Here is a 24,415-nt window from a genome sequence, read left to right on the forward strand (position 1 = left end):
GCAGCTACAACCCTAAACTAACACCCTCCCCCTTCCACATCCCACCTCCCCGGATGGTAAATAACCAAATGAAAATAATCAAATGTAAATAATCAAATGTATATACTTGTTCTTATGCTTTCTGAACTCACTATGTTCTCTGCTGGCTGTACATTTCCTACCAAGTCAGTCCTACACTGTTACAATGTCCATCTCTCTGATGATGCAATTGTTGATGACTGAAGTATGCTGTTATCAACCAAACCCTCCTCATCCCACCCCCCGGATTGTAAATAATGTCAATAATTCAATGTATATACTCTGATTATCTTGTGTGATGACTGTATTATGCTGATAGTATATATTTGTACCATGAATTGATTAACGTGGACCCCGACTTAAACAAGTTGAAAAACTTATTGGGGTGTTACCATTTAGTGGTCAATTGTACGGAATATGTACTGTACTGTGCAATCTACTAATACAAGTTTCAATCAATCAAAAAGACTCTCCCTCCCCAAAAATGCTGCGCCCTGCTTTTTGTCTGCAGGCGGGACACAAAGTGAACGAGGAGTTGGTAAACAGAAGTGGTTAGCACATTTATTTCTCTCTGGTTCCAGGGTTCACGCCTGATCACTTGGGCCAGTTTAAGCGCGAGCTGAACTGTGCGGTGTTGAGGGACATGCGCTCCAACAAAGACAACATCTCCATCACAGTGCTGGCCGTGGACATCACTCGCAAAGAGAGTGAGTACATGTGACCGTCGGACAAGCGACATTATGAAGCAAATGTCAATATCCCCCCCAGACATGTACGGTTACCACGGGAAGAAGGTTTTGGACTTCTTACGGATCACCATGGCCATGCCGCGACTCGTTGCCCCCGCCAAGCGGCTGCTGGAGCAAGGCTTGAAGTGCGGACCCTTTCCCCTCCAGAGTTACCAATCCTTTGAGGCCAACATAGATTTTGAAATCAGGTATGTGTTTTCAAAGGATGTGGGGAAAAAAAAGGTGAAATAAGTGAAAACATGTTTTATAGTCTAGTTTCTTCAAAATAGCCACCCTTTGCTCTGATTACGGCTTTGCACACTCTTGGCATTCTCTCCATGAGCTTCAAGCACACCTGTGAAGTGAAAACCATTTCAGGCAACTAGCTCTCTCAAAAGTGGTAAAGGAATGGCTAAATCAGGCTAGAATGAAGGTTTTAGAATGGCCTTCCCAAAGTCCTGACTTAAAGGTGTGGACAATGCTGAAGAAACAAGTCCATGTCAGAAAACCAACAAATTAGCTGAACTGCAGCAATTTAGTCAAGAGGAGTGGTCAAAAATTCCATCAGAAGCTTGTGGGTGGCTACCAAAAGTGCCTTATTGCAGGTCAACTTGCCAAGGGACATGTAACTCCAGTAATCTGATTACAGAATATATTCGAGGAATTTTGGCTGATTCGAGGCGTCGTAAAATGTTTTTTTAATTATTTTTTTAAACGCCATTTTGCCTCGTTTAGTAGTCAAAGCTCATGTTTAAGTCTCTTGTCCACACACAGACTCATACTTTGGTCTTTAAAAACGCAGACTTTTACAAACGCTGGCCAAAGTGTAGAGATCCAAAACTCTCCACTCAGCATATGCGTGTACATGGCACGGCACGCAGACTTGTGATGACGCCACTTAGTGTATGCGTGTGATGACGTCAGTGTATGCGTGTACGCGGCACACACGCAGACTTGTGATGACGTCACTTAATGTATGCGTGTGATGACGTCACTTAGTGTGTGCGTGTACACGGCACACACGCAGACTTGTGATGACGTCACTTAGTGTATGCGTGTGATGACGTCACTTAGTGTATGCGTGTACACGGCACACACGCATGCTTGTGATGACGTCACTTAGTGTATGCGTGTACACGGCACACACGCAGACTTGTGATGACGTCACTTAGTGTATGCGTGTGATGACGTCACTTAGTGTGTGCGTGTACACGGCACACACGCAGACTTGTGATGACGTCACTTAGTGTATGCGTGTGATGACGTCACTTAGTGTATGCGTGTACACGGCACACACGCAGACTTGTGATGACGTCACTTAGTGTATGCGTGTACACGGCACACACGCAGACTTGTGATGATGTCACATAGTGTATGCGTGTACGCGGCACACACGCAGACTTGTGATGACGTCATGGTTGTACGCTGTCATTTCCAAGCTCAGCCAAAATGATTCCCGGGCGTGGCGCCGCTGCTGCCCACTGCTCCCCAAGGGGATGAGACAAATGCAGAGGACAAATTTCACCACATCTAGTGTGTGTGTGACAATCATTGGTACTTTAATCTTTAAACAACACTGCTGCTTTTAAACACATTACTTGACTTACTGTATGTTTGAACGTAAACATGCTGCTATTTTCACTCAACATGAATAAAAAGACACATCAAAAAGGGCTTTGCGACACTCCCGCCGGTGCTAATGACACTCAGCTGTTTTGTATGACGGTTGTGGAACCTTCAACTTATAAGACAACTTTGACAGGCAAGACTTTTTGCTCTGTGTCATAAGAAAGATGCAACATTATCTTATGTTTTTAGTCCTTGTTTAACCACAAATCTTGAAGTTAATTTACATGTCTTGCTTCCATGAGTCGGGCGCGACTGTGCTCGCGCGTAAAAAGCAACTAAAAAAATAGCGTCCTCCTTGTAGTGTGTACTGATGTTAAAGACAATATAACTTCATTACACATGTACTATGTATTCATTGTAGTGTGTACTGATGTTAAAGACAATATAACTTCATTACACATGTACTATGTATTCATTGTAGTGTGTACTGATGTTAAAGACAATACACACTTCATTACACATGTACTATATCACTATATCCATGATTAAATGCTTTATAATTCCATGCAATTCCATTCAATCCACATGCACATTCACTGTACAAACATACATATACATGTACATATACATTCACTGTACAAACATACATGTACAAATACATTCACTGTACAAACATGCATATACATGTACATGTACATATACATTCACTGTACAAACATACATATACACATACTGTACATATACATTCACTGTACAAGCATACATATACACATACATGTACATATACATTCACTGTACAAACATACATATACACATACTGTACATATACATTCACTGTACAAACATACATATACATGTACATGTACATATACATTCACTGTACAAACATACATATACATGTACATGTACATATACATTCACTGTACAAACATACATATACACATACTGTACATATACATTCACTGTACAAACATACATATACACATACATGTACATATACATTCACTGTACAAACATACATATACACATACTGTACATATACATTCACTGTACAAACATACATATACACATACTGTACATATACATTCACTGTACAAGCATACATATACACATACATGTACATATACATTCACTGTACAAACATACATATACACATACTGTACATATACATTCACTGTACAAACATACATATACATGTACATATACATTCACTGTACAAACATACATATACATGTACATGTACATATACATTCACTGTACAAACATACATATACATGTACATGTACATATACATTCACTGTACAAACATACATATACACATACTGTACATATACATTCACTGTACAAACATACATATACACATACATGTACATATACATTCACTGTACAAACATACATATACATGTACATATACATTCACTGTACAAACATACATATACACATACATGTACATATACATTCACTGTACAAACATACATATACACATACATGTACATATACATTCACTGTACAAACATACATATACACATACTGTACATATACATTCACTGTACAAACATACATATACATGTACATATACATTCACTGTACAAACATACATATACATGTACATGTACATATACATTCACTGTACAAACATACATATACACATACTGTACATATACATTCACTGTACAAACATACATATACACATACATGTACATATACATTCACTGTACAAACATACATATACACATACTGTACATATACATTCACTGTACAAACATACATATACACATACTGTACATATACATTCACTGTACAAACATACATATACACATACATGTACATATACATTCACTGTACAAACATACACATACTGTACATATACATTCACTGTACAAACATACATATACACATACTGTACATATACATTCACTGTACAAACATACATATACACATACTGTACATATACATTCACTGTACAAACATACATATACACATACTGTACATATACAAGTACATATACATACATACACTCATGCACATAATCAGGTTTCATCAAACATATTAACGTTGTTGCCCTAGGGTAAACTGGGTAACACATGGCACTCTGACAAAGCTTAACCTATTGTTACTATAACAATCTACAAGGTTAATATAGCTGGCTTCTCTTTCTTCCCCTCCATTTTTTATTGTTGATAATAAAGGTCAATTATTGGTATTGTTCATTATCAATAGCACTATTTCTATTGGTATTTGTGTTGCTCCATTTGTAGTGTAATAATGCTCATTGTCATTTCTGTATTATTATTTATTTCGCTAACTGCTTCATTGCTATCACTTTTACCATCATTTTTGTACACATCCTATTTGCTAATGTTGTTCTATTGTTGTTGTTGTTATTGTTGTTTGCTGTTGTTGTTTTTGTCTCTCTGTCTAATCCCCCTCTTGTCCCCACAATTCCCCCTCTGTCTTCCTTTTTTTCTCCTATCCCCTCCTGCTCCGGCCCGGCTGCACCTAATGATAATATAAATACATTAAATAAGTCAAATACAAATAAGGCAACAAGAGAAGTATCCTACACTTCTCTTGTGTAAAGTCAATGTGAACAGCCGATATGATCATCTACATCTACTATATGATCATCTACATCTACTATATGATCATCTACATCTGCTATATGATCATCTACATCTACTATATGATCATCTACATCTACTATATGATCATCTACATCTACTATATGATCATCTACATCTACTATATGATCATCTACATCTACTATATGATCATCTACATCTACTATATGATCATCTACATCTACTATATGATCATCTACATCTACTATATGATCATCTACATCTACTATATGATCATCTACATCAACTATATGATCATCTACATCAACTATATGATCATCTACATCTACTATATGATCATCTACATCTACTATATGATCATCTACATCAACTATATGATCATCTACATCTACTATATGATCATCTACATCTGCTATATGATCATCTACATCTACTATATGATCATCTACATCTACTATATGATCATCTACATCTACTATATGATCATCTACATCTACTATATGATCATCTACATCTACTATATGATCATCTACATCTACTATATGATCATCTACATCTACTATATGATCATCTACATCTACTATATGATCATCTACATCTACTATATGATCATCTACATCTACTATATGATCATCTACATCTACTATATGATCATCTACATCTACTATATGATCATCTACATCTACTATATGATCATCTACATCTACTATATGATTTGCCTGAGAAGCTGGATAGGACAAAAAATAAAAAATAATACACAAGTAATGTAAAAAAAACCAACCTTGTTTACTTTTTGATATCAAAATAAAACACAAAGCAGTTTGGATAATGAAGATGACGTCTAATAAACAAGATTTGTTCTTCTCTTGGTTCAGTGCAACAGTTTGGCCAACAAAAATAAAGAGGAGTGACACCTCTCACATCGAATACACAATCTTCGCAGCCTGCGTTCAATTTGATGAGATGACAAAACATTTGAGCTAGTATTGATGTTATTTGAACACTGATACAGTTAAATAAAGGAGTGAACATCCCAGTAAACAAAGTAAAGACTTTATAAACAAGTTGTGACAACGTTCACGACACATCACCTGCTGCATGTTTCCTCATCTCATTAACTCTCACAACAGCTGATGGACGCTGTATTGAGAAAATAAAAGCAACATCAAATAGTTTTCTGTATACTTTTAGTGTGGGGGCAATATTGTCCACACCTGTCTCCATCTAAACACAACAGTGTCTCTTACACGCACGGCGGGAAGCGAGGGAAAATGAGGTTAAACCAAGCGCTTGGCTCTGTTTACTCCGAGGGGAAATCTCCGCAGCAAAGTCTGTGTAGTTAGTCCGCCATGATTATCAAGCCAAACGACGCGAGCGTGTGCGCCTGACTTCCTGTTGCTTAAAATGCATTAATATATGACGGTTTTTCTGTAATTAAAAATTAGACCTATTACTAGCCATCGGGAATTTTATCGCAAATTATGTTTGTACTGTTTATTGTTACATCCTTAGTCCATTAAGTGAAAAGTCAAGGTCTGTCACGGCATGTTCTTGCCATAGATGTTGGTCAATTTATGTCACCAGCTGCTGGGGTTGAAGCCATAATTGTGTTCCACGGATCAATAACATGCATCTTTGGCAGATTCATGGTGGACTGTGATATCGTGGGATGCTGCTGGATTGAACTTCCTAAAAGCAAGTACAGAGTCCGAGAGGAGAGGAGTCCAGGAGACACAGAGCCTTATGGTCCAGGCAAAGTAGGGTTGATTTGACTGGTCTTACTTGAAACTGTGTTGGTAACATCCTCATGGCGCAGGTGTCCCTGTGTCAGTACGAGGTGGACGTGGCCTGGACCCACCTGACCAGTCACCCAGCAGAAGGAGACTGGCAGAGGATCGCTCCTCTCCGAGTCCTCAGCTTTGACATCGAATGTGCCGGAAGGAAAGGTCTGCTCAGATGGACTGATATGATTGGTCATTATTAGTAGTCCTGATATTTGGAGCAGATCGTCCAAGTTCTTTCAAGAGCTGAGGATAGATCTTTATTGTCCAACCAGCAAATTCATAGATGAAACATAACAACATTGGTACTAAGATAGAACTAAATAAGTACAAGACTTGAAGTTGTCTTAAACATTATTTGTAGGAATGTTTGATGTTGTCTTTAATTTAGCAGCTTTATGACATGTCTAAGTGGAACATCAACATTTGATTTCAAAATATAAACAATCTCCTGGGGAAACTCTTCTCCTCCATTTTATGGATTTATTGTGTGAACGTTGAAACAAAAACATTCTGGGCTCCTTCACCGAGATTATAGTTGAGACATTTTTCAAGATGGCTGAAATTTTGTGCAGGATGTTACAGAAAGTAGGAGAATGTGTGAGCTGCTGCCTCACCTTCTTTACTTGTATAACAAGTCAAGATATTAACCCACATGAAGGGTTTTGGCCAGATATCTTTTCTGACGTCGTCACGTCCGTCTTCTAGTTACTCCACTGAGTCATGAAAGTGGCCTTTAACGAGCCTTGTCGTGCCACTCCATTGCTGCAGTAGCAAAGTCTTCTAGTTACTCCACTGAGTCATGAAAGTGGCCTTTAACGAGCCTTGTTGTGCCACTCCATTGCTGCAGTAGCAAAGTCTTCTAGTTACTCCACTGAGTCATGAAAGTGGCCTTTAACGAGCCTTGTCGTGCCACTCCATTGCTGCAGTAGCAAAGTCTTGTAGTTACTCCACTGAGTCATGAAAGTGGCCTTTAACGAGCCTTGTTGTGCCACTCCATTGCTGCAGTAGCAAAGTCTTGTAGTTACTCCACTGAGTCATGAAATTGGCCTTTAACGAGCCTTGTCGTGCCACTCCATTGCTGCAGTAGCAAAGTCTTCTAGTTACTCCACTGAGTCATGAATGTGGCCTTTGATGAGCCTTGTCATGCCACTCCATTGCTGCAGTAGCAAAGTCTTCTAGTTACTCCACTGAGTCATGAAAGTGGCCTTTGACGAGCCTTGTCGTGCCACTCCATTGCTGCAGTAGCAAAGTCTTGTAGTTACTCCACTGAGTCATGAAATTGGCCTTTAACGAGCCTTGTCGTGCCACTCCATTGCTGCAGTAGCAAAGTCTTCTAGTTACTCCACTGAGTCATGAAAGTGGCCTTTGACGAGCCTTGTCGTGCCACTCCATTGCTGCAGTAGCAAAGTCTTGTAGTTACTCCACTGAGTCATGAAAGTGGCCTTTAACGAGCCTTGTCGTGCCACTCCGTTGCTGCAGTAGCAAAGTCTTGTAGTTACTCCACTGAGTCATGAAATTGGCCTTTAACGAGCCTTGTCGTGCCACTCCATTGCTGCAGTAGCAAAGTCTTCTAGTTACTCCACTGAGTCATGAATGTGGCCTTTGATGAGCCTTGTCGTGCCACTCCATTGCTGCAGTAGCAAAGTCTTCTAGTTACTCCACTGAGTCATGAATGTGGCCTTTGACGAGCCTTGTCGTGCCACTCCATTGCTGCAGTAGCAAAGTCTTGTAGTTACTCCACTGAGTCATGAAATTGGCCTTTAACGAGCCTTGTCGTGCCACTCCATTGCTGCAGTAGCAAAGTCTTGTAGTTACTCCACTGAGTCATGAAAGTGGCCTTTGATGAGCCTTGTCGTGCCACTCCATTGCTGCAGTAGCAAAGTCTTCTAGTTACTCCACTGAGTCATGAATGTGGCCTTTGACGAGCCTTGTCGTGCCACTCCATTGCTGCAGTAGCAAAGTCTTGTAGTTACTCCACTGAGTCATGAAATTGGCCTTTAACGAGCCTTGTCGTGCCACTCCATTGCTGCAGTAGCAAAGTCTTGTAGTTACTCCACTGAGTCATGAAAGTGGCCTTTGATGAGCCTTGTCGTGCCACTCCATTGCTGCAGTAGCAAAGTCTTCTAGTTACTCCACTGAGTCATGAAAGTGGCCTTTGACGAGCCTTGTCGTGCCACTCCATTGCTGCAGTAGCAAAGTCTTCTAGTTACTCCACTGAGTCATGAAAGTGGCCTTTGATGAGCCTTGTCGTGCCACTCCATTGCTGCAGTAGCAAAGTCTTGTAGTTACTCCACTGAGTCATGAAAGTGGCCTTTGATGAGCCTTGTCGTGCCACTCCATTGCTGCAGTAGCAAAGTCTTGTAGTTACTCCACTGAGTCATGAAAGTGGCCTTTGACGAGCCTTGTCGTGCCACTCCATTGCTGCAGTAGCAAAGTCTTGTAGTTACTCCACTGAGTCATGAAAGTGGCCTTTGATGAGCCTTGTCGTGCCACTCCATTGCTGCAGTAGCAAAGTCTTCTAGTTACTCCACTGAGTCATGAAAGTGGCCTTTGACGAGCCTTGTCGTGCCACTCCATTGCTGCAGTAGCAAAGTCTTCTAGTTACTCCACTGAGTCATGAAAGTGGCCTTTGATGAGCCTTGTCGTGCCACTCCATTGCTGCAGTAGCAAAGTCTTCTAGTTACTCCACTGAGTCATGAAAGTGGCCTTTGATGAGCCTTGTCGTGCCACTCCATTGCTGCAGTAGCAAAGTCTTGTAGTTACTCCACTGAGTCATGAAAGTGGCCTTTGACGAGCCTTGTCGTGCCACTCCATTGCTGCAGTAGCAAAGTCTTGTAGTTACTCCACTGAGTCATGAAAGTGGCCTTTGACGAGCCTTGTCGTGCCACTCCATTGCTGCAGTAGCAAAGTCTTCTAGTTACTCCACTGAGTCATGAAAGTGGCCTTTGATGAGCCTTGTCGTGCCACTCCATTGCTGCAGTAGCAAAGTCTTGTAGTTACTCCACTGAGTCATGAAAGTGGCCTTTGACGAGCCTTGTCGTGCCACTCCATTCCTGCAGTAGCAAAGACGCTAGGAGACAAACACTAAAACTGGAATGCACGTTTTCACAAGTTCATGTCAGTGGAAGAGAGAGGGGGGCAGACTGGGGAAGAATTCTCACAAGAATTCCAATAAATTCCCTGTCAGATATGAAAACTTATTTGGGAGAATTATTAACAATGAGTGACTTTTATTCTGAAATGAATTCATATAAAAGTAAGTTCTCATGCAGGACAGTGTTTATTAGTTGACTAATGATGAAACACTAAATATTAGTCCATTATGTGTATATATTGTGTAGTTCTGTTGTGCTTTAAAGTTCCATACCAGTATGATGCCAAGAAAAAACTCACTTTTCCATTGTTTTCATTTTAGGGATCTTTCCGGAAGCCGACAAGGATCCGGTGATCCAGATCGCGTCCATGGTGCAGCGTCAGGGTGAGACGGAGCCCTTCATCCGTACGGTTTTCACACTCCAGTCCTGCGCCAGCATTGTGGGCTCCCAGATCTTGTGCTTTACTCAGGAGAAGCAGCTTCTGCAGGTAGGGAATACTTTCACTTTGTTGTGACTAATCTGTGAGCAGACAAATGTTTGATGCATGATTATGTCACTTTGTTGTGACTAATCTGCTGGGTGTGAGCAGAGCTGGGCTGAGTTCCTCAGGACGGTGGACGCTGACATCATCACGGGGTACAACATCCAGAACTTTGACTTTCCCTACCTGCTCAACAGGGCGGCGGCTTTAAAGGTTAGTGTTGCACAGTCGCTCATGGCCGCCTGCTCCTGATGTTTGATTTGTGCACAGTCGGTCATGGCCGCCTACTCCTGATGTTTGATTTGTGCACAGTCGCTCATGGCCGCCTGCTCCTGATGTTTGATTTGTGCACAGTCGCTCATGGCCGCCTACTCCTGATGTTTGATTTGTGCACAGGCGGTCATGGCCGCCTGCTCCTGATGTTTGATTTGTGCACAGTCGCTCATGGCCGCCTACTCCTGATGTTTGATTTGTGCACAGGCGGTCATGGCCGCCTGCTCCTGATGTTTGATTTGTGCACAGGCGGTCATGGCCGCCTGCTCCTGATGTTTGATTTGTGCACAGTCGCTCATGGCCGCCTGCTCCTGATGTTTGATTTGTGCACAGTCGCTCATGGCCGCCTGCTCCTGATGTTTGATTTGTGCACAGTCGCTCATGGCCGCCTGCTCCTGATGTTTGATTTGTGCACAGGCGGTCATGGCCGCCTGCTCCTGATGTTTGATTTGTGCACAGTCGCTCATGGCCGCCTGCTCCTGATGTTTGATTTGTGCACAGTCGCTCATGGCCGCCTGCTCCTGATGTTTGATTTGTGCACAGTCGCTCATGGCCGCCTACTCCTGATGTTTGATTTGTGCACAGTCGGTCATGGCCGCCTGCTCCTGATGTTTGATTTGTGCACAGTCGGTCATGGCCGCCTGCTCCTGATGTTTGATTTGTGCACAGTCGCTCATGGCCGCCTGCTCCTGATGTTTGACTTGTGCACAGTCGGTCATGGCCGCCTGCTCCTGATGTTTGATTTGTGCACAGTCGCTCATGGCCGCCTACTCCTGATGTTTGATTTGTGCACAGGCGGTCATGGCCGCCTGCTCCTGATGTTTGATTTGTGCACAGTCGCTCATGGCCGCCTGCTCCTGATGTTTGATTTGTGCACAGTCGCTCATGGCCGCCTGCTCCTGATGTTTGATTTGTGCACAGTCGCTCATGGCCGCCTACTCCTGATGTTTGATTTGTGCACAGTCGGTCATGGCCGCCTGCTCCTGATGTTTGATTTGTGCACAGTCGGTCATGGCCGCCTGCTCCTGATGTTTGACTTGTGCACAGTCGCTCATGGCCGCCTACTCCTGATGTTTGATTTGTGCACAGGCGGTCATGGCCGCCTGCTCCTGATGTTTGATTTGTGCACAGTCGCTCATGGCCGCCTGCTCCTGATGTTTGATTTGTGCACAGTCGCTCATGGCCGCCTACTCCTGATGTTTGATTTGTGCACAGTCGGTCATGGCCGCCTGCTCCTGATGTTTGATTTGTGCACAGTCGCTCATGGCCGCCTGCTCCTGATGTTTGATTTGTGCACAGTCGCTCATGGCCGCCTACTCCTGATGTTTGATTTGTGCACAGTCGGTCATGGCCGCCTGCTCCTGATGTTTGATTTGTGCACAGTCGGTCATGGCCGCCTGCTCCTGATGTTTGATTTGTGCACAGTCGCTCATGGCCGCCTGCTCCTGATGTTTGACTTGTGCACAGTCGCTCATGGCCGCCTGCTCCTGATGTTTGATTTGTGCACAGTCGCTCATGGCCGCCTGCTCCTGATGTTTGATTTGTGCACAGTCGCTCATGGCCGCCTGCTCCTGATGTTTGATTTGTGCACAGTCGCTCATGGCCGCCTGCTCCTGATGTTTGATTTGTGCACAGTCGGTCATGGCCGCCTACTCCTGATGTTTGACTTGTGCACAGTCGCTCATGGCCGCCTACTCCTGATGTTTGATTTGTGCACAGTCGGTCATGGCCGCCTGCTCCTGATGTTTGATTTGTGCACAGTCGCTCATGGCCGCCTGCTCCTGATGTTTGATTTGTGCACAGTCGCTCATGGCCGCCTGCTCCTGATGTTTGACTTGTGCACAGTCGCTCATGGCCGCCTGCTCCTGATGTTTGATTTGTGCACAGTCGCTCATGGCCGCCTGCTCCTGATGTTTGATTTGTGCACAGTCGCTCATGGCCGCCTGCTCCTGATGTTTGATTTGTGCACAGTCGCTCATGGCCGCCTGCTCCTGATGTTTGATTTGTGCACAGTCGGTCATGGCCGCCTACTCCTGATGTTTGACTTGTGCACAGTCGCTCATGGCCGCCTACTCCTGATGTTTGATTTGTGCACAGTCGGTCATGGCCGCCTGCTCCTGATGTTTGATTTGTGCACAGTCGCTCATGGCCGCCTACTCCTGATGTTTGATTTGTGCACAGTCGGTCATGGCCGCCTGCTCCTGATGTTTGATTTGTGCACAGTCGCTCATGGCCGCCTACTCCTGATGTTTGATTTGTGCACAGTCGGTCATGGCCGCCTGCTCCTGATGTTTGATTTGTGCACAGTCGGTCATGGCCGCCTGCTCCTGATGTTTGATTTGTGCACAGTCGCTCATGGCCGCCTGCTCCTGATGTTTGACTTGTGCACAGTCGCTCATGGCCGCCTGCTCCTGATGTTTGATTTGTGCACAGTCGCTCATGGCCGCCTGCTCCTGATGTTTGACTTGTGCACAGTCGCTCATGGCCGCCTACTCCTGATGTTTGATTTGTGCACAGGCGGTCATGGCCGCCTGCTCCTGATGTTTGATTTGTGCACAGTCGCTCATGGCCGCCTGCTCCTGATGTTTGACTTGTGCACAGTCGCTCATGGCCGCCTACTCCTGATGTTTGATTTGTGCACAGTCGCTCATGGCCGCCTACTCCTGATGTTTGATTTGTGCACAGTCGCTCATGGCCGCCTGCTCCTGATGTTTGATTTGTGCACAGTCGCTCATGGCCGCCTGCTCCTGATGTTTGACTTGTGCACAGTCGCTCATGGCCGCCTGCTCCTGATGTTTGATTTGTGCACAGTCGCTCATGGCCGCCTGCTCCTGATGTTTGATTTGTGCACAGTCGCTCATGGCCGCCTGCTCCTGATGTTTGATTTGTGCACAGTCGCTCATGGCCGCCTGCTCCTGATGTTTGATTTGTGCACAGTCGGTCATGGCCGCCTACTCCTGATGTTTGACTTGTGCACAGTCGCTCATGGCCGCCTACTCCTGATGTTTGATTTGTGCACAGTCGGTCATGGCCGCCTGCTCCTGATGTTTGATTTGTGCACAGTCGCTCATGGCCGCCTACTCCTGATGTTTGATTTGTGCACAGGCGGTCATGGCCGCCTGCTCCTGATGTTTGATTTGTGCACAGTCGCTCATGGCCGCCTGCTCCTGATGTTTGACTTGTGCACAGTCGCTCATGGCCGCCTACTCCTGATGTTTGATTTGTGCACAGGCGGTCATGGCCGCCTGCTCCTGATGTTTGATTTGTGCACAGTCGCTCATGGCCGCCTGCTCCTGATGTTTGACTTGTGCACAGTCGCTCATGGCCGCCTACTCCTGATGTTTGATTTGTGCACAGTCGCTCATGGCCGCCTACTCCTGATGTTTGATTTGTGCACAGGCGGTCATGGCCGCCTGCTCCTGATGTTTGATTTGTGCACAGTCGCTCATGGCCGCCTGCTCCTGATGTTTGATTTGTGCACAGTCGCTCATGGCCGCCTGCTCCTGATGTTTGATTTGTGCACAGTCGCTCATGGCCGCCTGCTCCTGATGTTTGATTTGTGCACAGTCGCTCATGGCCGCCTGCTCCTGATGTTTGATTTGTGCACAGGCGGTCATGGCCGCCTGCTCCTGATGTTTGATTTGTGCACAGTCGGTCATGGCCGCCTGCTCCTGATGTTTGATTTGTGCACAGTCGGTCATGGCCGCCTGCTCCTGATGTTTGATTTGTGCACAGTCGGTCATGGCCGCCTGCTCCTGATGTTTGATTTGTGCACAGGCGGTCATGGCCGCCTGCTCCTGATGTTTGATTTGTGCACAGTCGGTCATGGCCGCCTGCTCCTGATGTTTGATTTGTGCACAGTCGCTCATGGCCGCCTGCTCCTGATGTTTGATTTGTGCACAGGCGGTCATGGCCGCCTGCTCCTGATGTTTGATTTGTGCACAGTCGGTCATGGCCGCCTGCTCCTGATGTTTGATTTGTGCACAGGCGGTCATGGCCGCCTGCTCCTGATGTTTGATTTGTGCACAGTCGGTCATGGCCGCCTGCTCCTGATGTTTGATTTGTGCACAGTCGCTCATGGCCGCCTGCTCCTGATGTTTGATTTGTGCACAGTCGCTCATGGCCGCCTGCTCCTGATGTTTGATTTGTGCACAGTCGGTCATGGCCGCCTGCTCCTGATGTTTGATTTGTGCACAGTCGCTCATGGCCGCCTGCTCCTGATGTTTGATTTGTGCACAGTCGGTCATGGCCGCCTGCTCCTGATGTTTGACTTGTGCACAGTCGGTCATGGCCGCCTGCTCCTGATGTTTGATTTGTGCACAGTCTGTCATGGCCGCCTACTCCTGATGTTTGATTTGTGCACAGTCGGTCATGGCCGCCTGCTCCTGATGTTTGATTTGTGCACAGTCGGTCATGGCCGCCTGCTCCTGATGTTTGACTTGCGTGCAGGTCAACCTGTTCCCGTATTTGGGCAGAGTGAGAGGGATCAAGTCGGTGTTGCGAGACCTCAACTTCCAGAGCAAGCAGATGGGCCGCAGAGAGAACAAGGTCATCAACATGGAAGGTCGCGTTCAGTTTGACTTGCTGCAGGTCAGCAACTTTGGACATTTACCTGTCAGTACCTAGTCTGAATTAGCTCATTTACCCGCCAGTACCTAGTCTGAATAAGTCATTTACCCGCCAGTACCTAGTCTGAATTAGCCCATTTACCCGCCAGTACCTAGTCTGAATTAGCTCATTTACCTGTCAGTACCTAGTCTGAATTAGCCCATTTACCCGCCAGTACCTAGTCTGAATTAGCTCATTTACCCGCCAGTACCTAGTCTGAATTAGCTCATTTACCTGTCAGTACCTAGTCTGAATTAGCTCATTTACCTGTCAGTACCTAGTCTGAATTAGCCCATTTACCCGCCAGTACCTAGTCTGAATTAGCTCATTTACCCGCCAGTACCTAGTCTGAATTAGCTCATTTACCTGTCAGTACCTAGTCTGAATTAGCTCATTTACCTGTCAGTACCTAGTCTGAATTAGCTCATTTACCTGTCAGTACCTAGTCTGAATTAGCCCATTTACCCGCCAGTACCTAGTCTGAATTAGCTCATTTACCTGTCAGTACCTAGTCTGAATCAGCCCATTTACCCGCCAGTACCTAATCTGAATTAGCTCATTTACCCGCCAGTACCTAGTCTGAATTAGCTCATTTACCTGTCAGTACCTAGTCTGAATTAGCTCATTTACCTGTCAGTACCTAGTCTGAATTAGCTCATTTACCCGCCAGTACCTAGTCTGAATTAGTCATTTACCCGCCAGTACCTAGTCTGAATTAGCCCATTTACCCGCCAGTACCTAGTCTGAATTAGCCCATTTACCCGCCAGTACCTAGTCTGAATTAGCTCATTTACCCGTCAGTACCTAGTCTGAATTAGCTCATTTACCCGTCAGTACCTAGTCTGAATTAGCTCATTTACCCGTCAGTACCTAGTCTGAATTAGCTCATTTACCCGCCAGTATCTAGTCTGGATTAGCTCATTTACCTGTCAGTACCTAGTCTGAATTAGCTCATATACCCGTCAGTACCTAGTCTGAATTACCTCATTTACCCGTCAGTACCTAGTCTGAATTAGCTCATTTACCTGTCAGTACCTAGTCTGAATTAGCTCATTTACCCTTCAGTACCTAGTCTGAATTAGCTCATTTACCCGTCAGTACCTAGTCTGAATTAGCTCATTTACCCGTCAGTACCTAGTCTGAATTAGCTCATTTACCCTTCAGTACCTAGTCTGAATTAGCTCATTTACCCATCAGTACCTAGTCTGAATTAGCTCATTTACCCGTCAGTACCTAGTCTGAATTAGCCCATTTACCCGCCAGTACCTAGTCTGAATTAGCTCATTTACCCGCCAGTACCTAGTCTGAATTAGCTCATTTACCTGCCAGTACCTAGTCTGAATTAGCTCATTTACCCGCCAGTACCTAGTCTGAATTAGCTCATTTACCCGCCAGTACCTAGTCTGAATTAGCTCATTTACCCGCCAGTACCTAGTCTGAATGAGCTCATTTACCCATCAGTACCTAGTCTGAATTAGCTCATTTACCCGTCAGTACCTAGTCTGAATTAGCTCATTTACCCATCAGTACCTAGCCTGAATTAGCTCATTTACCCGCCAGTACCTAGTCTGAATTAGCTCATTTACCCATCAGTACCTAGTCTGAATTAGCTCATTTACCCATCAGTACCTAGTCTGAATTAGTGCAGGACAGTCGTTTATGGAGGAATTCTCACTGAAAATATCTTTGGAAAAAACGATTAATGCAAATGTTTATGCTAGCATTTTACTTGGCAGCATCTTAGAATTACGCAAACTTTTGCTATGTCATCATGCTAACAGTAACATGCTAACATTTTATGCTAAAATTGTATTTGTATGAACCTTAAAATCATGGCTTTCAATACTTGGTGGCATCTTGGAATTACACTAACTTTTGCTGTCTTCATGCTAACGGTAACATGCTAATATTTTATGCTAGCATTTTTGCCAATTGTATTTGTAAGAATCTTAAAATCGGGGCTTTGAATACTTGGCGGCATCTTAGAATTACGCAACTTTTGCTATGTCATCATGCTATCTGTCACACGCTAACATTTTATCTTAGCATTTTTACCAATTATATTTGTATGAACCTTAAAATCATAGCTTTCAATACTTGGCGGCATCTTAGAATTACGCTAACTTTTGCTATGTCATCATGCTAACATTTTTTATCCAGCATTTTAGCTATTTTTTTGTTTTAACCTAAAAATCATTGATTGATTTGATCGATTGATTGATCATCTTCAAAGCACGCTAACTTTTCCATATGTTAACATTAGCATGCTAACATTTGAGCTCATTTTAATAATTTAAAGCTAAAACTTGTGGATGTTGATACTTTTTGCATGGTGCAAGCAAATTCCCCAGCTTGTGACGGTGAAAGAGCGAGGGAGGGAGAAAAGAGCAAGTTTGGGATGCTACCTTTTGTTTGTCACAACAAATCCAGGAAGTCTATTTGGAGCTTCTGCTTCTACGTGTTTGAAATTGTCCTTCACAGTGGACAATGCATGTGTGCCCTGATCCTTCTATTATTTTCAAGACATGTGCGTCTATCCCCCAGGTTCTGCTCCGGGACTACAAACTGCGCTCGTACACCTTGAATGCTGTGAGCTTCCACTTCCTGCAAGAACAGAAAGAGGATGTGCAGCACTCCATCATCACTGATCTGCAGGTACTGGAAAACATCTGGCAACGTCTCCAAGCTTTCCAGCTCACCAAGTTCCCCACGCCTGGCAGAACGGCAACGAGCAGACGCGCCGCCGTCTGGCCGTGTACTGCCTGAAAGACGCCTACCTGCCCCTGCGGCTGCTGCAGAAGCTGATGTGTGTCATCAACTACATGGAGATGGCCAGAGTCACAGGTGTGCCGCTCACCTACCTGCTGTCCAGAGGGCAGCAGATCAAGGTGGTCTCCCAGCTGCTGCGACAGGTGACGGGGGGAAGGCACAGGGACGTGGTCCTCACATCAGCACTTGTACAACAAAGTGTGTGTTGTGTTCACCTGTAGGCCGCCAAACAGGACCTGGTGATGCCGGTTGTCAAGTCTCAGGGCGGAGAAGATTACACCGGAGCTACGGTCATTGAGCCAGAGAAAGGGTGCGTGCGTGTGTTCTTGTATTTCTACCCTTCTTGAAGCATGAAGAAGGAAAAGTATCTTCCATATGAGGAGGTGTGAACAAGTTTAGGACATAAATCATGGTCCCAATAACCTTGCATCTAATAGACAATGTCTCATTAGCACCCCTGCTGGTGACATCTATCTAAAAGAGGGTGGTCCCAAAAAGGAGGGATTTTTCATGTTGACTGTGTGTGCTCTCCCTCTGGTCAACATATGAAATAACAAGTGTGTGTAAAAAACTGAAATGTGCCCCCTTTGGCCAAAATGTATTTAAAAAAATACATATGTGTATATTTAGACATACTGTAATAACTTGAAGTAAATAATGACGATTACAAACCAATTACAAACAAAAAAAATTAAAATGAGCTAAAAGCAGTCTTTCTCACAATGTGTCAACTTTTCTCTTATAAAATTGGGAACAATTTCTCATATTCTTTCTGTCTCTGTAATATTGCAATATTTTCTCGTAAAATTATTACTTTTTTATGTAAATGTATTACTTTTTAATGCAAAATGGTGACATTTTGTCATTTAAAATTCTGACTTTTATCACGATATTGCCCATTTTTCTGTTGTTGTAAAACAGTGACATTTTTTAGTAAAATTATGACTTTTGTCATCGTTTTGCTAAGTAAAATTTCCGATTATTGTAATGTTGCCAAAATTTTAAAGTTTTCTTAAAATTGCCAACATTTTTAGCTTTTGTAAATTTGCGACTGTTGATTAAAATTCCAACCTTTATTATATCGCACAAATATTCAGTTTTTCTTGTAAAATTTTGACTTGCGTTGAGTAAAATTACGACTTTCATTCAGTAGGCATTTTTCGGCGGCCTCAAAAGGTAACAAATACGTGTGTGTGTGTTTATGTGTGTGTCTGTCTGTCTGTCTTTTTCACTTGTAGCACAAATTGAGTAGCAATATGAAATGTCTTAAATATCTCCATTTCATGATGAACACTCAAACAAGGTACACATGTACATACATATAGACACAATGCCATCATAAATCCTACTGTAACACTCAATTAAACACAGAACATCCCCTAAAGTGTGCTAGCACTGTCGCTAACACACGTGTAGGGCTGGGTCATATGGACCAAAATGTATATCCTGATATAGTTTGACCCATAAACTAACCCATACATGGAAATGTGTAACTAAATATCTCCACCATGACTTTATTTTATATTTTATGGACTGATGTGCATCACAAATACACAAAAACAGGTAGTAACAAGTAGGGTTGCAAAGGGGTGGAAAGTTTCTGGTTAATTTCCAGAAATTTTCCGGAAATTTACCACAGGAAGTTAAGTTTGGGAAGTTTGGAAGTATTGACCATTTTTTGATTATTCAAAGTTGGACACGGTCCATGGGAATGAATGGGGAATTCAATAATGATATATTATTGGGCACTTGTCTATATGCTGCTGCATCTTTGTGGCATACCTGACGTAGCTCTTTGCACACTATTTGCAAATGTACACAGCCTTTCCACCTACATTGGTTGGGGTGAAATTATTCTGTTTGTATTTATTTATTCTTGTAAAACACTAATGCAATGCCACACAGATATAGTCGGCTAAACAATTGGAGTAGTCTTTAAAAATATGTTACTGATGGACAAATGAATAGAAATAGGCTAGATGAATAAATGAACATGCTAAATGAAACTATAAGCTACATTCTTGTATGACAACAGAATGGCTAGCAGAACAGAAGGCAGAGGAAACTACACCTTTTGATTTACTATTTGCTACTTGAACTTTACACATCACAAAAAAGGTAAATTCGGATCATTAACGTTGTTAGCATAAATGAATGGGATTTAACATAGAGAAGATTAGCATCACGGCTAACGGAGAATTATTTTGGGTTCATTATGAGCCTGTGGTGGTACATAAACCTAGCTAGCTAGAGATATTGGCCCCAAAATCATTGAACAAGTACAGGAACAGCTAGCTAGCTTGAGTGTAAGTCTGCTGGGGTAGTCTACAGTAACAAGCAATTACACCTCTATTACACTTAAATACCATAGATGAAATATATTTACCCCATCAACACTTACCTGACTGGATGAAGTCAAATACTAGTGTGGCCTCAATAGCCCCGCTGTAGTGTGTAGCATGCTGGCAATTATCTGTGCATGTGATGGAGGAATGCACAGTCAAGGGTTGAAATTCTACTGAATTTGCATTAAATCAGGTTGTTTTAGCTAATAATCATGCTGCAAGATCTAGCATGTTACATTCAATGTTTATTCCCATTAATTTTCCATTAATTCCTGTTAATTCTCGTTAATTCCCATATATTCCCGTTAATTCCTATGGAAAGTTTCCAACTTTGAATATTCCTGGAATTTTGCAACTTTACTAACAAGTAAGAAAAGTAGGGTTTGTATAATAGGATCCCAACTTAAAAGGTGTTTTGAGGTAAGAGAAAGCCTTCTTTTACTTGACATAAAAAAGCAATCTTTGTACTTTGACTTTGAACGGCTTCTTTTAAAGTGGATCATATTAGTACAATGTTTATTCATTCCATACATCCATTTTCTACGGCTTGTCCCTCCCGGGGTCGCAGTGGGTGCTGGAGCCTATCCCATATTCATTCCATCATTTAATTCCACTTACTGATATACTAAAGGTGTTAAGTGTTGTACGTGCATACAAATGTTTTAAATGACATTTTCCTCTAAGGTTATATTTGTCCTCTTTAGTTGAGAAGAATTGTTGTACATTCTTGTAGTTTGCATCATGTTACATGTTTGCAAATGCACCAAGTCATTGAATTCCAATAGTTTTGATTTAATAAATACAATGTTTATGTTCTCTATATCCAACATGATGTATTATAACAGTTAGTGAATACGTTTACTTTTGTAGTTATTTCCCATATTTCTACACAATAAGTCAGATATGAACACTAGTGAGCAGTAGACAATATGAAGTCATTTTTGGTCTAGAACATATTTTGCTTTATGCATTATTGAAATATTTTTTGCTACTTTATGTTGGATATTTTTTACATGAGGTTTCCAGTGTATTTTGTCATCTATTATTACTCTTTCAAATGTGATTTAATTCACTCTTTCAATGTCTACTCCTTCTATTTGTATTTGTTGAACTTTCTCTTCTTTGATTGATTGAAATTAGATTGAAACTTGTATTAGTAGGTTGCACAGTACAGTACATATTCCGTACAATTGACCACTAAATGGTAACACCCCAATAAGTTTTTCAACTTGTTTAGGTCGGGGTCCACGTTAATCAATTCATGGTAGATGAATGATATTCTGTTACAGAATATCATTATTTTAGTTTCACTGAGATAGTCTGATGTTTGTTGGAAAGCTGACTTTGTGCTTCAGTCAAGCAAAGTAGTAAGGAGCCACTTCACCTTCTCAGTAACGGCAACAACGGTGGGAAGAGTAATTAGATTGCTCCTGACTGAGAACATTTTATTACCAACATTGAAACAAATAAGTATTCATTTCCCCTCCGTCTGCCAGCTATTACAGCGTTCCCATCGCCACCCTGGATTTCTCCTCCCTGTACCCGTCCATCATGATGGCCCACAACCTGTGCTACACCACCTTGCTGCAGAAAGGGTCGGCAGATAAACTGGGGTGAGTTTAACCAACCACCTTTCAACTCCTGGAATAGTATCTAACATGGCGGCCTGTTCAGGTTGTCCCCAAAGGACTTCATCAAGACCCCCACCGGGGACCTGTTTGTGAAGAGTTCTGTGAGGAAAGGCCTCCTGCCTGAGATCCTGGAGAACCTGCTGTCAGCCAGGAAGAGGTAGGGATAACCAGTGGAGAAGGCGTTTGGCCGGAATGTGGCATCAGGACCCACCCGGCCCCGTCTGTCCACAGGGCCAAGTCGGAGCTGAAGAAGGAAACGGACCCTTTCAAGAAGCAGGTGCTGGACGGCCGACAGCTGGCCCTCAAGATCAGCGCAAACTCCGTCTACGGCTTCACGGGGGCTCAGGTGGGCAAGCTGCCCTGCCTGGAGATCTCTCAGGTGAGTTTGAGGGACCTGACACCTTCTGAAAAGAGGATGATTTCAAACATCAGCCAATATGATGACTGGCAATTTGCTAACACCTGGCGTGCCAAAGTCCTTATAAGACTCATGACGTCTCGCAGGCTGCAGTTTGGACACCCTGATATAGATAGATAGTACTTTATTGATATAGACCATTGTATGATGTTGACTATATATAGTAGTGATCTGCAGTGGGACTCATGCATTAAATGTGATATAGACCATTGTATGATGTTGACTATATATAGTAACAATCTGCAGTGGGACTCATGCATTAAATGTGATATAGACCATTGTATGATGTTGACTATATATAGTAACAATCTGCAGTGGGACTCATGCATTAAATGTGATATAGACCATTGTATGATGTTGACTATATATAGTAACAATCTGCAGTGGGACTCATGCATTAAATGTGATATAGACCATTGTATGATGTTGACTATATATAGTAACAATCTGCAGTGGGACTCATGCATTAAATGTGATATAGACCATTGTATGATGTTGACTATATATAGTAACAATCTGCAGTGGGACTCATGCATTAAATGTGATATAGACCATTGTATGATGTTGACTATATATAGTAACAATCTGCAGTGGGACTCATGCATTGAATGTGATATAGACCATTGTATGATCTTGACTATATATAGTAGTGATCTGCAGTGGGACTAAGGCATTAAATGTATTTGAAATTGCATAAAACTGATTCACTGAGATTTGTTGTAGTTCACTGACCAAGGCCACCGATAGTCCACTTGGGACTTGTTGCCTAGTATGGAAAATAACATTTCATGGAGAAATACATAGCAGAAATTGTGAAGAATCAAGCAAAAGTCCAAATGTAAAGATAGATCTCCAAACTAATAGAAACACAGTTTATATTCAAGTTTATCATGACGTACTACAGAAGTCGCCAACATGTTTTCCACCACTTAGCATTATTTTCACGGTTCGGCTTTCCACATGCGGCAGCATGAAAAAGCAACTCAACATAACGCTGAAGTCATGGGAGCCCCGGGTGTGTTTCTTTGGTCCCCAGCACGTGGATGGGATATACTATATGCCAGCGAGCACCCCCAGGATGTAATAGATCTGTTTTTTCTGCTTTGGTCCACATACCGGTAGTTATAATACACTTTTCCACCACATGTGGCAGTAATGACAAAATAAAAGAAACAGATGAAGTCTGGCTAATGTCTTAGAGAAATTTCTTAAGTGCAAAAATGATGACTAAATGAAGCTGTATTTTCATCTGCACTTTACTTTTGACAGTTTAGTTAAGAAACATATTTAATATTAATTTAACTTTTAATGTTGATGTTGATGTATTAAAGGTTTGGGAAGTGAGGAGACACATTTTTGAAGTGGAATTCTTTCCCATTCTTGCTTGATGTACAGCTTAAGTTGTTCAACAGTCTCCCTTCTCATATTATAGCCTTCACACATTTTCAATGGGAGACAGGTCTGGACTACAGGCAGGCCAGTCTAGTACCTGCACTCTTTTACTATGAAGCCATGCTGTTGTAACACCTGGCTTGGCATTGTCTTGCTGAAATAAGCAGGGGCGTCCATGATAGCGTTGCTTGGATGGCAACATATGTTGCTTCAAAAGCTGTATGAAGTTAGTTAAAGTACCAATGATAGTCACACACCCACACCCACACTAGGTGTGGTGAAATTACCCTCTGTATTTGACCCATCCCCATGTTCACCCCCTGGGAGGTGAGGGGAGCAGTGAGCAGCAGCGGTGGCTGTGCTCGGGAATCATTTTGGTGATTCAACCCCCAATTCCAACCCTTGATGCTGAGTGCCAAGCAGGGAGGTAATGGCTCCCATTGTGGTTAGAGTGTCCGCCCTGAGATGGGTAGGTTGTGAGTTCAAACCCCAGCCGAGTCATACCAAAGACTATAAAAATGGAACCCATTACCTAGAGAAATTTCACCACACTTTGTGTGTGTGTGACTATCAGTGGTACTTTAATATCGTTGCTTATGTGCAGTGATTTCTCCACATTCTCTGAACCCTTTGATGATATTACGGAGCGTAGATGGTGAAATCCCTAAATTCCTTGCAATAGCTGCTTGAGAAATGTTGTTCTTAAACAATTTGCTCAGGCA

At 42.9% G+C, this 24,415-nt stretch overlaps 1 protein-coding gene across 1 annotated transcript in view; it reads left to right on the top strand.

Moving 5' to 3' along the window:
• pold1 (polymerase (DNA directed), delta 1, catalytic subunit) overlaps positions 1-24,415 on the top strand; it is a 79,212-nt gene that overhangs the window by 15,765 nt on the left and 39,032 nt on the right. Inside the window, exons 5-17 of the mRNA XM_062036461.1 lie at positions 600-725; positions 787-955; positions 6,540-6,654; positions 6,714-6,843; positions 10,097-10,263; positions 10,366-10,470; positions 14,980-15,120; positions 17,683-17,793; positions 17,859-18,050; positions 18,129-18,217; positions 21,749-21,865; positions 21,927-22,040; positions 22,115-22,262. Coding sequence (XP_061892445.1) covers positions 600-725; positions 787-955; positions 6,540-6,654; positions 6,714-6,843; positions 10,097-10,263; positions 10,366-10,470; positions 14,980-15,120; positions 17,683-17,793; positions 17,859-18,050; positions 18,129-18,217; positions 21,749-21,865; positions 21,927-22,040; positions 22,115-22,262 — 1,724 coding nt within the window. The remainder of the gene's footprint in view (positions 1-599; positions 726-786; positions 956-6,539; positions 6,655-6,713; positions 6,844-10,096; positions 10,264-10,365; positions 10,471-14,979; positions 15,121-17,682; positions 17,794-17,858; positions 18,051-18,128; positions 18,218-21,748; positions 21,866-21,926; positions 22,041-22,114; positions 22,263-24,415) is intronic.

Source organism: Entelurus aequoreus, linkage group LG25 (assembly GCF_033978785.1).
Source record: "Entelurus aequoreus isolate RoL-2023_Sb linkage group LG25, RoL_Eaeq_v1.1, whole genome shotgun sequence".
NCBI classification, from domain to species: domain Eukaryota; kingdom Metazoa; phylum Chordata; class Actinopteri; order Syngnathiformes; family Syngnathidae; genus Entelurus; species Entelurus aequoreus.